The sequence below is a fragment of the Anopheles nili genome, chromosome 2 (assembly GCF_943737925.1).
Source record: "Anopheles nili chromosome 2, idAnoNiliSN_F5_01, whole genome shotgun sequence".
Lineage (NCBI taxonomy): Eukaryota > Metazoa > Arthropoda > Insecta > Diptera > Culicidae > Anopheles > Anopheles nili.
Window position 1 is genome coordinate 31,587,022 of NC_071291.1, and position 15,175 is coordinate 31,602,196.

The 15,175-nt window shown below is 52.7% G+C and overlaps 1 protein-coding gene across 1 annotated transcript in view; it reads right to left on the reverse strand.

The window, feature by feature from the left end:
* LOC128721508 (protein winged eye) overlaps positions 1-15,175 on the reverse strand; it is a 57,146-nt gene that overhangs the window by 2,854 nt on the left and 39,117 nt on the right. The window contains exons 7-9 of the mRNA XM_053815268.1: positions 4,269-4,385; positions 3,387-3,607; positions 3-3,305 (exon numbers count right to left, since the gene is read on the reverse strand). Coding sequence (XP_053671243.1) covers positions 3-3,305; positions 3,387-3,607; positions 4,269-4,385 — 3,641 coding nt within the window. The remainder of the gene's footprint in view (positions 1-2; positions 3,306-3,386; positions 3,608-4,268; positions 4,386-15,175) is intronic.

Here is a 15,175-nt window from a genome sequence, read left to right on the forward strand (position 1 = left end):
ACCGCATCTCGAAGTACTTCCTCGCGTGACATGATATGAGGTCGGTTGCCACGCTCACCATCCAGCGTGACCGCGTAAATGTCCGGTGGTTGTACCGCACTCAAACATCCAGCATAAAACAACCCACCCATCGCGGTAAGGACCCGTGTCTTATCCTTACCCAGGTGTTCACTCGTCAACAGACACCTCTGATCGATGCGCTTCTTCTCCGAACTGCGCCGCTTGCGATCCTTGCTGCGGGACTTCTTCCGTTTGATCGCAGGTCTCGCACCGAGTGGGCCCGCGTGCACAAGTGTACCATTTCCGGTCGGCTGTTGCGGCTTCATGAGTGGCGTCACAACGGCCGCCTTCACCGGGGACACCTTCAGCCCAACGAGCGGACCAACCTGTGGTCCAACGGACGCGCCCGTCTTCACTTTGTCGAAGATCGACGGTTTACCACCGAAGATCGAAAAGGACGCCTCCGAGGGTTTGCTGTTTTCGTCCTCGAACGCAAACACACCACCGGCCGGTGAACGGATCTTCACCTGCGGCTTCAGCGAGCTGTCCGATAGGTTGCTGGTGTCGTCGCTAGTTGTGCTCTCGAACTTAGACGAGTGGATCGGTGACTTCTTGAACTTTGACTCACTGATGTGGTGGTGCTGCTTGGGTAGACTCAATCCCAGCTGACCGTTCGTACCACCCGTCGTCGTCTGATGCAACACGTGGCTCCAGTGGTTGTGATGTGGCTTCTCCATCTTCTGATGGACCGCATCCTTGACGCTGCTATCGCGCGTGTTCTTCGACGCCAGGATGTACCCGACGAGACTCTTCGGTTTCTTGGCCACAATCGTCTCCGTTAGCGTCAGCTCGTCGTGCTTTTTCGGAATGCCACCCTTACGCTTCGAGTAGGACAACCGTTCCATCGAGCAAGCGTCATCGTCCTCCCGCTTGCCACTCGAATCCGTGTCCGAGCTTAGCTTCGGCAGCTCCACGAACGTGGTCGAGTTGGATGAGGACGAGAAGTTGGGCGACAGCGCCGGTATGGTGCTAAACTTTGGCCCAGCACCACCAAGCCCATGGCCCAACATGGCCCCACCTCCTCCCACGGTGGTACCGGAACCGAACGTGTTCAGCATCCCACCGGAAGCTGCCACTGCTCCAAACCCACCAAAGAACGCTTTCCCCATCTCGGGGATGCGCACCATGCCGCTGTTGGCCAACGGTTTCACCTTCGCAACCGCGGCCGTACTCATCTGCTCGAGTTCACGCTTCTTTTCCTCGCACTGGCGCGTGATCCGTTCCAGCCGCTCCTTCATGTCCGACTCGATCACACTGAACAGCTCGTTTGCCGTTGGCCACTGCGTTCGGCAACACCGGTGATCCTTCTCGTCGCCATCCTTGCAGCTGCAACGGTTCAGTTTCGCCTTCACGCGCGTCAGGCTGTCCTTCAGCTCCGCATCCAGCTCACCATCGGCACCACCAGCCTCGGTTGGGCCGCTATCCGAGCTTTGCTTTCGGCGCTTTTCCGCCCGCCGTTGCTCTCGTTCGTGCTTCGAGCGTTTGCTCGATCGCTTCCCGGACGCATCCTTGGAATGTTTGTGGTGCTTGCGCTTCCGGGCAATCGTCTCCAGCGTGATGCCAGCACCCGAGCCGACCATTGGTAACGCAGCCACACCACCGGTGTCCTGTTGCAGGTGGTTCTCCTGTGGGCCTACTTTGCTGTTCGGAGGCGATCCTGGTGGGGATCCTGCGCTGCTGGAACCACTCGCTACCGACAGGCTACCGCTTATGCTGCTGCCCGGACTGCCCGAGGACAGCGAGGGTGAGTCCTTTTTGTACATTCCTTCCTCCTGGAAGCGCTGTTCCGCGAGGGCACACAGCAGATTCAGTCCACCCATCGGTTCGTCCGCTCGTAGGAACGCTTCCGGCACGCTGGCCGGAAGTACCACGGTCGGGTGAGGCTGGCAAGGTGCCGATATGGGTACGAGTGCGGGTGGTTCAATCGGAAGCTGCGGTGAGATCGGTTCCTTTTTGATGAGGGAGCTTTTCTTCTGGAACACCTCGATGCTGTGCGAAAGCAGCTCCAATCCGCTCAGATCCACAGGATGCTCCTGGTGCGTGCGTACACCCACCGGGACGACGATCGATCCTACGACCGTCTTTTCGTCCTGCGAATGAGCACCCGGAGCAGCGGTGGGTGAATGCACCTCCAGCTTGGGAATCCTTCGCTGGCCACCAACCAGCACCCCGGGCAGCAGCGAAAGGTTCTCGGGTTCGGTCTGTGGCCGACCGGCAGCTTCCAGCTCCATGTCGACCTGATCACAGTTGGAAGCGGAAGCCAGCGAGGCGCTCAGCAGCCCGCAGGACGAAGACATATCGGGCTCGATGGCCGAATCACCGCTGTTGTTGATCAGCGTACTATGGCACAGGGGTTGCTCGGTCGCGAGCGCATGGCAAGCGGCCGTAAGGGTCGCCTCGGTTGTCGCTTCCGGATCCGCACCACCCGGTGGTTGCGTCGTTTCGTCCTCACTCATGATCGGCGTGTCCGTTTGGATGTTGGCGTCTTGAACTTCCGGTGGTTCGAGCGTTTCGCCGCCCGTCTCACCGTTGCCTGCTTCCTGCGTCTCGTGCAGGGCCGTAGTGGTGTCGGGAGGTGGCGTTAGGCAGGTGGCCGCCGTTGGGAGTTCCGGAGCACCGATTTGGGCTGAGGACGTATTCGTCGCTTGATTTAACCCAGCCAACAGAGCCGTCGAAGTAACCGTCGTCGGTACGGCAGAGGGTGGTGGCGTGGGGTTGGCCACCGCAGACCCCACAGCAGCATTCATGGCCGCGGAAGTGTCCAGCAGCGCGTGGCTCGCGGAATGAGACTTTGGCGCGTGGTGTGGTGTCGTGATGTGGATCAAATTGCCCGACTGGAACAGCAGCTGGGGCGATATGTCACTGGACAGGGCCAAATGTGGTGGTCCAGAACCGTGGCCGGCACCGAGCGGTGGTGGCACGGTTGTCGAGGAAGCCATCGCCTTGTCGGCCTCACTTAACGCTCCAAACAGGGACGTCGTGAGATGCGACGAGCCTGAGGACGTGGCCGCAAGGGCTGTGGCGATTCCGGCCGCTGTCGAGCAATCCTCGAGCTTGATGAAGGCATGCGGGGCCGGCATTGGGAGCGGAACCGTCGGTTGACCGCAGGATGTCACCGGTCCGGACGAGGACGATCCGGTTGTCGTTTGGGATTGCGATTTTCCACTGGCGATCGTCGATCGCTTGCCACTCGAGTCGGACGTTAGCGCGAGATAACGCGTGCTGTGGTGAGTTTGGGTGTGTTGCTGTGGGTGAGAGAATGGAGAGTGGTTAGAAAGGTCCTAACCCTCCGGCTGGGGTTGAAGATCGCGAGAAAAGTAACGCACCTGATGCAGCGTGGTGCTGGCCGTGGTGAGATAGTCCGAACTCACCATCTGCAGTGGTGCCAGCGGGGGTGGTTGAAGTTGGGTCGGGGGTAACTGGGGCAGGAGCAGATGGGACGACTGCAGGGCCGCCGATGATTGCGGGTACGAGGGCCACACGACCGCTTGTTGGAATGGTTCTATGCAAGAAATATAGATTTTATCTAGCAAATTTGACGGATTGGCTGTGGGGAGAGGTGTTTGTTGTTCGAAATCGGTTCGTGTTTTTTTGTTCGAAGCGTGTTCAGTTATTCAGGCCGCAGGAAAATGGGTTCGAAGAAACAAAAAAGGGCGAAAAAAGAAAGAAAAGAAAAAAAGAGAGAGAGAAAAAAAAAACATAATTGTTAAGTGGAAGCGATACAAAGCGAAAAGTAAATCTCGAAAATGTCTGCTCAAATGTGAAGCGCGGCGAATGGAACCACTGCACTCTGTTAATGTCCCAAGCTACCGGAGAGAGGGTGGCTAAAGATTAAGTACTACTCGTCAGATGCCTACCAGTCTGTACTACTTGGTGGTGAAATTTTGAGACTAAACTCCCTCAAAGCTAGTAAGAAAAGCACAACGATTGAGTGTGTTTAACGTACGAAATCATACTGCAACTAAAATTAACCGACAGCAACAGCGATTGGTTGTCAATCGAAAAACAATCGAAAGTAAATTAAACATCCCTTAAAGTTTGATTTTTTGTTCGTTTTAAAAGCGATTTCCTAGCGATAGCTGCCCAATTTTAACCAACTTCTAGCGCTACTCTACCACCGTAATAAACCTTATGCAACGTTCCTGAATGCGTGTTTTTCTTTTTTATGTTTTCATCCGCAGGACACACAAACAGACAGCGACACTTACCGATTGCGGCCGCAGCTGGAAGGAACAAAATCTGGCCGGTGCTGGGGTCACGCATCAGCTGGAACCCGACGGGCGGTATCGGCGGCAATGGTAGCATGGATTCCATGGGGACGGGAGCTGAAAAAGATTGAGAAACGCATCGAAATTATTGACCAATAATGTCATAAATAATCCTGCCACGGGCTGGCCCGAGGGGGGGTTCCGATACTCCGGGTTCCTCCGGGTTGGATTTTGAATTTTAAATAATTCCCCATAATCCGCATCAAGCGGCTATTGTGTGGACGAAACCGGGACGGATTAGGTCCGCAGGGTGTCCACGCGAGCAAGGGCACAGGGTGTGTGTAAGTGTAATAAAAATGAGCGCCATAAATTCTGCCACCGCAGCAGTGGGGGGGCGCACGGGTATACTGGAATATAATTTCCTTCGGTCACTCTGGGCCGTAACGAAGGACACCACGGGTTTATCTCACGCGTCAGGTCGCACCACTCGTGCGGTGTTTAGAAGTCTAGAGGTGCATCTGGCCCTTAATAAACCCGTTCCAAATTATGGACTGCTTTATGTTCCCTCAAACAAAAAAAAGGTTAACCAACGTGATGGAAGGGAAAGTTTTTCACGACATCTTGTACCCATCATCGCCACTGTCAACGGCGAATTCTATCGCCCCTGGCAGAAAAACGTATGAGCAAACATTTGCTGTGCATTCTTCCTGTTGCATTTCGCACAGGCGGTTAAATAGCTTCACCGCATAAATTAAACTTGTCGCCCGAAAAGCTCCCGCAAGGAATTTCCCACCGCGGGATGAAAAATAAACCACCACACGAAAAAGATGCATGGCGCGGCCCGAAATCGACGCCGACCACCAGACGGATTGGTTGGATTGGGCGAATCGTCGGCTTCGGCGCGCTCTCCGATTGGTCCGCGCTTGCTAAGGGGCGGAGCTAAAAACGCGCCACAGCACACGGGTACACGGTTCGGGTCGGTCTAAATAACACGACACCTGCATTGCTTGCGCATCGCGTGCGCGGTTTCCCACGGAAAATTGAGCACACGCAGCAGTGGTGGCGGTGGTTTTTTTTTCGTTTCGTTGCACAACCCGCACAGGGTGGTTCGTGTCGCGTGCTGTATACTTTCTAAATATGCGCGCGCGAACGTCGTTTTCTGTGTGGGGGTGCTGTATCGAAATCGCGCGCAAACAAAAAAAAAAACAAACTAGAATAACTTGTCCAGCTAGACGGGCTGGGAGAAGGGGTTCGGGTTCCGTTTTTGGTGGCTTGCGTGAATATTGGCGTTTTATGCAAAAGTTAGCTTGCACCCGTGGACCACCGAAACGCAACATGATTAGGGAGGAGTGCCTCGCATAATTACAGCCTCACGCCACAACACACAGGCGGGCGGGCGCTTCTTTTCAACGTTCGGACTAACCGCAAAAGCTCTAGGCAGTTTTTAATTAGCGCCACTGACCACCCGGTGGATGGGGGTTGGGGGGAGACCGATTTTTTGCATTTTTCTCCCCCATCCCACACGTCACCCGGTGTGCTGTGCATTCCTTTCTAGTTTCTACTAGAGACCCGACCTGAATGGGGAACGGCGGCGTGTTAATGAGTCGTCTGTCTTTTGCACGCACACCCCCCTACCGTATGTGTATGTGTGCGCCCGTTGGGCATATGCGTTGCGTGGTCGCGCGAGTAAAACCATCGTATGCAGCACACTGCAACCGCATATGCATGCAGCCGTGATGCACCGCCGGCAAGTGTGGCCTCGAACGGTCGCGTTTGGACCGGACGATTGGGAGGTGGTTGGTGGGGGTGTGGGGGTGTGGGGAGATGGGAGGGTTGAGGGAGCTGAGCTGAGCAAATTCGATCCCGGCGAAGGTACTACTTTTCAGCGCGAAAATTAGCATATTCATTAGCCGTCGCGCGTTCACCGCAGAAGTGACGGGGGACGAATATGCAAAATAAAAAAAAAAAAACAGAATCGCCACTCTAATAACGACAGCAATCGCCTGAAGGGAAAAACCGGGCGCTCTGAAGCCGCTCTGCTCCCTTCGCCGGGGTGTGTGTGTGTGTGTATGTGCCGGAGCAGGATGATATTTTGCTGTAGTCGTCGTAGCTAAAATGCAGCCCTCTCTAGCGCGCGCTGATGCACCGAACTCGATTGAGTGATGCGAAAAAAAAACCTCTTAGGCGCTTTTTCGTGTGCTCCTGCTATTCCCGCTCTTGGCTAGTGTGTGGACGCATTTTTTTTTGACCCTCCCACCCTTCCCACAAACCCACCCCACCTTCGCTTTTTAATTGTAGTTATTATGGGCATTTGCCGACACAAGACAAAAAAAATTTGCCTCTTTGTTGTGGCCCGGCACAACCCGGTTTCGCCGTGTGGGCTTTTCCGAAGATGCACTTTTCCTTTCTCCCATTCGGGAGCGCAGAGGTCCCTCGTTTAGCGAGCGGGCCCCCTCCCGTAATTGCCAGCGTACTACGTCGCTCTCGTGTTTGTACAGGCCATGGTGTTTATATATTTTTTTACGCCACTCGTCTATGCTGAATCATAATCTTAAGCCCGTGGATGGGGGTTGGTGGCGAAATAAAGAAAAAAAAGGAAGCGAATCTATTCATATCACGCCATGCACAGGCCCGTGCCGCGCTTTGTGCGAAGAACGTGGAAAAGGTGGCTAGGCTACGGCGCCGTTTGGTTTTTCCTTCGGCACGCACACCCGTTGGGTCGTAAATTTACTCTCGCTCGCGGAAAAGGGAGTGAACAAAAAAAAATAGAAACATAATGAAGTGGTACGCATCGTGTAGAGACACGAAAAAAAAATATGCCACATTAAAAAAGTGTCTAAAAACACCACCACCACACACACGCACACGCACGCACGCTCGCAAGGCAGATGCGAGGGCTTTGGTCTGCTAGGTATAGTGTGCTTGTTTTTTTTTACGTTTTTTATGTTTTATTTCTTTGATTGGGTTCTTTTATTTTTTTTGCTTGCTTTTTCGTTGTTCCTCCTTGTCCCATCCACACGACCACCTTCCTCCTCCACCCCTAAATGCATTTCCAGCCCAGCGCTGCACAAGTTGTTGCACAACCTGTCGGAACGGCGACTTCGGCGGGGTGTGTGTGTGTGCCGGGCGTAGCGAATGAATTATTTATAGTAGAAATATTCATATTTCATCGGTGATGCAGGCAATGCATTCAGGCATGCATGGAGCAGCCGGCACGAAACATCCCGCCGGCCCCAATATGCCCGTGTGTTACGTGTTTTCCGCGATGGAACTACGACCGCGACAAAAAAAAAACCCAATAAAAAGCTCAATCATAAGTTAAAAATTCTATGCCACACACAGCTGCCGGCCAAACGCGGGGACAGCGGAGACAACTATAGTATCGAAATGTCTAAAATTCGACACCCTTTTGTTGCACAAACTCCACCGGAACGAAAAACCCACGTACACCCTATCCTTTTATCGTGCAAACGTACATCTATAGCGGCCCTTCGGCTGGCCTTATTCCACCGACACGAAGGGTGTGGTTTATCCGTCCATCGACAGCACGGGCCTGGTCCTGGTGGGGGAGGGGAATTTCTCGCTTTAATTTATGGCCCCGTTCGCGAAGGGTGAAAATGATAATTATCAATCAGCAGCAGCTATAGACCGTGCGGTGGCGTGCTGGGCATGCTATTTATGCGAGTGTAGTTCACCGATTTCGACGACCGATGGGACTCCTTGTTTTTGTTTGCAGTGTCCGTTTCGAGGCCACGGACGACCCGTTTCAAGTGCAACACACTGTCTGTTGGCGCAATAAAATCAAAGCTTAGCTGAACGGGGATGGAGGAAAATAAATAAAACGAAGCGCGAAGGATTTTTGCTATCCATTTTGGATCACACGTCAAACGGAACGCGGTTTTAAGTGCATTTAAAAATGTAGAAGACATCCCACGGGTGTGTGTGATAGTGCGACACAATACGCGCCCCCCCGCGGGCATGATAGAAGGATAATTGAATCTGTCTGTTGAATGCATTTGATTGATTCGCATTCACGATGCGATTCGCCTGCACGAAACGGTGATAAAAACGAGCTGGACGCGTTTATTTTCCCTTTTTTTTTGTGCATACAAATTTTCCCGCCTCGCGATAGAGAGGGCTTTTTTTGTTTTACGTTTCATTGCGTCGTTTGGGCCCTTTTGCATTCGAAATGCACCCTCCGCTTGCCTGCAGCGTATCGGCGCATCGTTCCGGGCTAATAAGAAGCTATTGATATCGAGCCCGGGTGTGCAATAAAATTAGTGTGTGCACGAAACACGCTACGACTTTTGCCGTCTGATAATTTTATTGTTTTATTTCTTTTTTTTTGCTTCAAACCATTCTATAGCGTGCCAATTTAACGCCTGCAGGCCGCTCTAAACAACCGGCGCAGTTCAATTTAGTTCGTGTCAGGTTTTTTTGCCCACTCTCCAGCCAGCGGCAAACGAGAGGCGGATTCATTAGAATTCAATTCATAAATTTAGCACACACAAAAAAAAACCTTATCTCCACGTGGCGCTTCCACGGGTGAGTACACGCACGCGAGTCTAAGTGCCGGTTTGCGTTGGTGGCAACGGGAGCAAAGCTCGCTTAAATCGTCCTTGGCGGGGCTGGTTTTATCTTTGCTGCTGCAGTAAACTCCTCGAAAAGGGCTCGTAACGACGTCGTACCACCAGGCACACGACTCGCAGGAAGCTACGCTTTCGACGCACACGGGTTGGTGTGTAAGAGAAACCGGATCTGATGGGATTTTTAATCGGAGCTTAGAACGTACGCCCGTCGGAACACACCGACGTCGCGTCGTGCCCTTAACGGTTGCGCTCCAAAAGGGGACGCACAGAAAAAAAAGAGAGAGAGGAAAAAGTTCACAACTGCCGTAAAGCTAATGCCAATAAAAAACGTAACATCATGAGAGCAAGTTATCTCCGCCGCGTGCGGAGGTTTGCCTGCGATCGAAACACACAGACCCCGCCGGATAACGAGGGCACGCGGGAGCTTAGCACAAAAGTTAGAAGTATCAGGCGCAGGGCGAGGAATTCTCCTCCAAAGAGTAATATGAATATTTCATTGGATAAATGACTAATTTATGCTGACTGCTGACTGTGTATGAGGCAATACTTTTTTTTCCCCCCCTAGCTCTCTCACAAGCCCGTCGTCCAGAGTGCGAACGGAAAGGCGCAATTCAAGGCGTACATTAGCAGTAAACTAAATAGATTGCGGGTAATGAAATGGGGGATACCCCCATTACCATCGGATTGAAGTCACTATCGGGGGATTTACTGCGAGCTGCGCAGCTAAATCTGGCGCCAATAGCATGGAACACACGCCGGCTGAGACACGTGGATTAATGCAGGAAATTATCGCATGATAAAACGCGCCCCAATAGCCTGTTGTGACTGATGTTTAATAAATGAGCCCTTTTTTATTTCGCTCACCTGTTGACATTTATTGCAGTCTCGCATAGGAGCCAAAACATTGTATTACTGGCCGCGTCTCGACTCGCCCTTATTCTCCCGCTTTCCCATCAAACATCACGGGGGCAGTGAAAATCGATACGAAAATAACAAAATCAAACTGCTCTCTAAACTACGGCCAGAGGAACGACCTCAACCAGCGCACGGTAGACAGTGAGTACAAAGCCATCAAGTCGCCCGTTCGATCGAAGCATCCCGAAAAACGTACGATGGAGCATCGTAAAAATTAGAGGCACTCGTCTTCGAAAGCCCTTCCTCGTACGGCCACAGCAGCAGCAGCAGCAGCAGCAGTACTCAGCAGAGTGCTCTCTCGTTGAAAACTATCGTTTAACGACCGAAGCCAGCGCCGATGGAAGCGGATTTTATGAAGTAAAAAAAAAAAAAAAGAACACTAGCGTGCCGGGCTGTGCGGGGAAACCATAACTTTTTCCAGACAATTGTGCAGCCGTATCAGATAAAGTTAACCGCCCGGGATTCGGGAGAGAGGTCCGCCGGACCGGAAGGCTTATAAAAGGAGGGATTTTTCGAACAATCATTAGCCGCTGTTCGCTCGCGGGGGTCAGGACGGCAGAACGATCTGCTTTATGATCATGTCCCCGGAATGGTTGCCAATTTTTCGCGCAGCGCAGATAGAGCTATTCAGTTTGGGAGTATGAAAAGGCTGATGTAAAAAAAAAGAAGATGAAACCCAATCGATTCCGTATCTCGAGGCGGAAGCCACTTCGCGAAAATAGGCTTCTGGGGTGGATGGCTTTTGCCCAACTCCGCGCACTCCTGGCGTCTCAAGCGGTACAATCCAATAAATGTCACCAGCCTGTTTTTTTTTGTGAGCTCGAACTCGCAATGTAACTGCCCGCGCGCGAGCTCGTCCACCACCAACGGAATTGGAGCCCTTTTTTATTCGGGACGGTTCCGTGCGCTCGCTGAGGCTTTTATTTTCGTGTGTGTTTCGTTTATGAACGCCTTTTTTTTTGTGCCACGAATTACGAAGGCGTCGAGATGCGAGGTGAAAGCCAACCGGTCGGTTTGACGTCCATTAGCAGCTTTAACGGGCAACATTTTTGCATCGCGTAATTGCATCGCTCAGCCGCGCTCGGTTCGGTGGCCGGGTTTTTATTTCTCCAAGAAGCACACCACACCGCTTTCCGTCGATGGCGTAGAACAAAAAAAAAGAAACACACTAACTCACCGAAACAAAAAACAACAGCAGCGGCAACGGACAAAAAACCCTCTAAACGGACAGCAAGCGATGCTCAATCCGTCGTCCCACGCCAGGTCTGACGGATGCGAATCAAAAGGCACATCTAGCAGCGAAGCGATGCAATTAAATGCTAGCCTGCTGCCGAACGGCAGACCGTCGAAGCCCGATAATCGGGAGGCTGTGGACGGGCCGTCGGTCGTTCGCACAACCCTCCCTGCCACTAAACTGCATCCAATTACATCTAATTGGTTATTCTACGCTATCGCTTTGCGCTATCGGGCTCGCACGTCTGCAGGAGCGCGCGTCCTTCCGATTGAAGACGGCAACTCACGCCGATTGTTTGATGTGCGCTCTTGCACAGGTCGTCCTCCTGGATTGGAAGCGCGCACGCCAGCCTCCTGGTATGGCACGTGCACGGGGTTTTGGGTGCTGGTGCTTGCAGTAGATTTGCCACCGGTCGCCGTCACTCTACGCACAACACGTCGCGTGTCTGCCTCCATTCGGGGGAGCACTCTAGCGCACCCGCGCGAACGGGACACACGAGCTGGGAAAAGGAGCTTTTATTGCTCTTCGGGGTAGAGGCAGTTGCGTTTTTTTTTTTCATTTGGTAGCTAATCGGTAGGCGCTTATGCCACTCCCGGTTGCTGAAACTCAAAAGGGCAGCTTCACGTTAGGGCGGTTTGGGCTTGGAAGGACGAAGATTCCGGCACCGGGACGATTGGGTGATGGGTTTAAGTGCACCAGAGCGACACACACACACACGCACGCACGCTAACTGGAAGCCTTTCATGGGCTTCGGTATTGGGTTTCAGGAGACTCGAGGGCACCCCCCGGTAAAAAGGGAGCCGCACATTGGAGTCGTTAATTAAAATTGCACATCGAATGCCCACTCACATAGGCCAGCAAAGGGGATGGAGGGAAAAGTTTCCAATTTCCCCGCAAGTTTTACAACTGCAAACTTCCATTAGATGTTTTCCGAAATAAAAGTTACGCCTAAGCCCCGGCTGGTAATGGGACGCAACCCCACTTTTGCAAAACCCGCCAACAAACTGGTCGGAAAATGGATCGGGGCGTGTTGTCTGATTGGCGTCGGGAAAATGGCCCCAAAATGGATGAGCAAAAGCCATGCGGGCGAGCGTTGAACGGGCAAAAGTTTTTGTTTCCCAACCCCACCTGCCCGTAAATGAGCCCACCCGTACTAAGAGGAATGGGAATTTATTAAAACCAACAGCAATAAAGGCGGGCCGAAAAGTGGCGAACCGAACTCGTTCGCCACTTTGGCAAGAACGTGCCCGGAAAACTTACTTTCACTTCTTGCCGATGTGCTCACCCGGGAACGAAGAACGGAACCAGAACCGGAGAGAGCCGACTTGCCCGAAATGGGGACTCTTTTTAATTGGCGAAACCATGGGCAACAATAGCTGGGAGAGTGTTTGGTCCATGGTTTGGTTTTGCCTAGGCTGGGCAGGTGTACAGGAAGCTGGCCCCAGAGCGCTTCCCTGAGCGAATATTGCAAAGACGAGCGTGCGGCTTGCGATTTTTGTAAACCGGAACAGAGTTTCGTGATGGCCACGGGGTACGGGAACCTGGCTCGAGCCGTTTCCTGGGCGACGGTCCTCGGCAGGAGAGTGCTGGCAATCCAATAAAGGATTAATTTGCCGTCGCCTCTAAATTGTCGACGTCGCGCTGCCGTCAAAAGCGGCTGCTGAAGACTGAATGGGTGAGGGCATCGAAAATTGTCCCTCAGCGCGAGGAGAAATTTCACCGGGGCGCATTCTCGCTCGCTGTCCGACCACGGAAGCGCTGCACTAGTTACAATCAACGCGATCCACCAGCGACCAGGGCAGGGACTTAATCACGGCGCCGTGGGACGTAAAAATCTAATTTAAAAATACCCGCGAACCGAACGGAGCGAAGCGCTAATCAATGTTTTATGGCATATTGATGAAACTTTATCCCATGGTCTGATGGAGTTTTTCCCGCCAGCCGTGGCCGCACAATGATGATAGATGGGTCGAGTGTAATTTGGCCGTTCCGTTTCCACCGGGGGCACACCATTTGGGACGCCATGTCGGGCGAAAAACCACACGCGCAAGGCAACGCCAGGGTTTGGACGGGATGTCGCACAAGAAGCTGTCCCCCTGCAACCGGTCGAAATGTGAGTGTGTTTGGGTGCGGAAACTATGCTCCCGATATCGTGTAATTACACGAGCACGGGGCTTAATGAAGAGGCGAAAATTTATTACCCACTCTGCTCAATTTCCAAGGATTACGCTTGCCATAAGTTATGCTCAAATTGGTTGCCGAACTGTTTGCTTGCTCTAAATGTTTTTAAGGGGGGAATCGAATAGAATCGGATCGAATTTCTAAGGCATTGTGCGAGCAGAAGCGACAAAAACATCGTCGTTCGTTTGACTACTCAAGGCGCTGCTTTACGGCGTCAACAATCGATGCGCGCACCTTCGATGACGAGAGCGTTCTAGACACGCTGCTATCAAACGCATAATTAGCTGCTCAAACGGAACACGAAACACGGGCGCTAAAGCCAGACAGTAAATGAAACAGAAGCAGCGGCAAGTGCCAGGTTGAGCAGGGAATCGAAACAAATCAATGTGACGTTTATGATGTGGATAATTGTCTTCGATACGAATCGTCTTTCACACACTCGCTCTCGAGGTCGTGCGTCGCCCGTTTCCCCTGTTTGATGGTTAACAAACGCTCATGGTGATTCGTCATGCCTGTGATTCGGGACTCAACCCTCCGGAAGGACGTTGTCGCGTCAATCGGCGGACCTAACACCCGTCCGTCCCGGTGGGGTGGGAAATTGAAACCCACACAACGTTAAGCCGCACCCCGATGACGAGGGTGACACGTGGACTCGGCAGCATGGGAACACACACGCACTCGAGCGGAGACCAGAAGCTGGTAAATGGGTGGAAATTAATGAAATCTCGTCTCAGTGACAGCTTTGCATCGGTCGATGAGCGCTTATTGTTTTTTTTTCTGCTTCTTCTCGCTCGGGTCCCTTTTCCCAGTGCTCCGGACCGAGCACCCAAGCCTAAGGGTGATCCTTTTCATGGCCGAAAGGGTCCGCGGCATCCCAGAGCGCGGTGGCAGCAGGTGATATCACCCGAGGCCCGACACAGTCGAGACGGCGAGCCGGACGCGTGACGGGTTTGGGAAATCTTATCGGTGGCCATCGGCGGATCCCCAGCAATGCCCCGGGAGGAAGGATAATCATCTGCGGTTTCACCGAGACGCCGGCCCGGTCGGGAGAAGCCCGACGAGGAAGTAATTGTCTCGTTAGCCCCGGGGGTGTTGCTGGCAGACGCCAGCGAAAAAGGGGCCGCTGGGCATGCGTAGGGATTCCGGCTGAGAGCGCTTTTCCGCGACGCGTGGACAGCTATTCCAATTATAAGTTTCTTTACCGCAAACGCGAGCGTGTTATTTCTTCGCCACTGGCGGGTTTCCACGCGACGGAATCGAGAAAAATCAATCGCTTGGTGACACGGCTTCGTGCAGCGTTAAACTGTTGTGGGTTGGTTTTTGATGAGAAAGCGAACAGTTACAGCCTTTTGAAAACAGCCTTCCAGACGCTGCGTGGATACGTGGATTGTTGTTAAATACCGCATGGCGGGACGGCCTTTCAAAGGACGCATTTCCAATCAAAACATGACGGCCCAACGGAGCTGGTTCCATGGGCAAGGCGCACAAGGGCTTTAACACGCCGTTTTGTGCGGTTTTGAGGAACATTGCGCCATGGGCGCCTTTAAAGTTAGCGTTTATATGCGAACGAAGCCGAAATTACTGTGATAAATTAAGGCAAATGCTATTCCAGATAAACGATCTAGATGATTGGCCTGCTTTTGCGTGCGAGACGTTGGTTTATAATTAACTATAGATTAACGCTCGACGCTCCAACGACGCAACATTGGAGATTTTTGTTATGCTGGTTTCTCACTTTCACGCCACCCGATAATTCTGCCATTCGACCGGTGCACGCCCCCGGTGCACGAAAGGCTGCGAAGGGAGATCGGAGCACATTTTGCCTAATGAAATAATAATACCGCCAGTTTTAGGGCTCAGACGCGCGTTCAATTAGAACCGGGCCCAATTTTTCCCATGCTTCTTTCTCGCCGGCGGGTTTGGCGTTTCTTTGCGCGCCTCGTGCGCTTCCATTCCCGGCGTTCCGCAGCGATTCTGATGAATGTTCC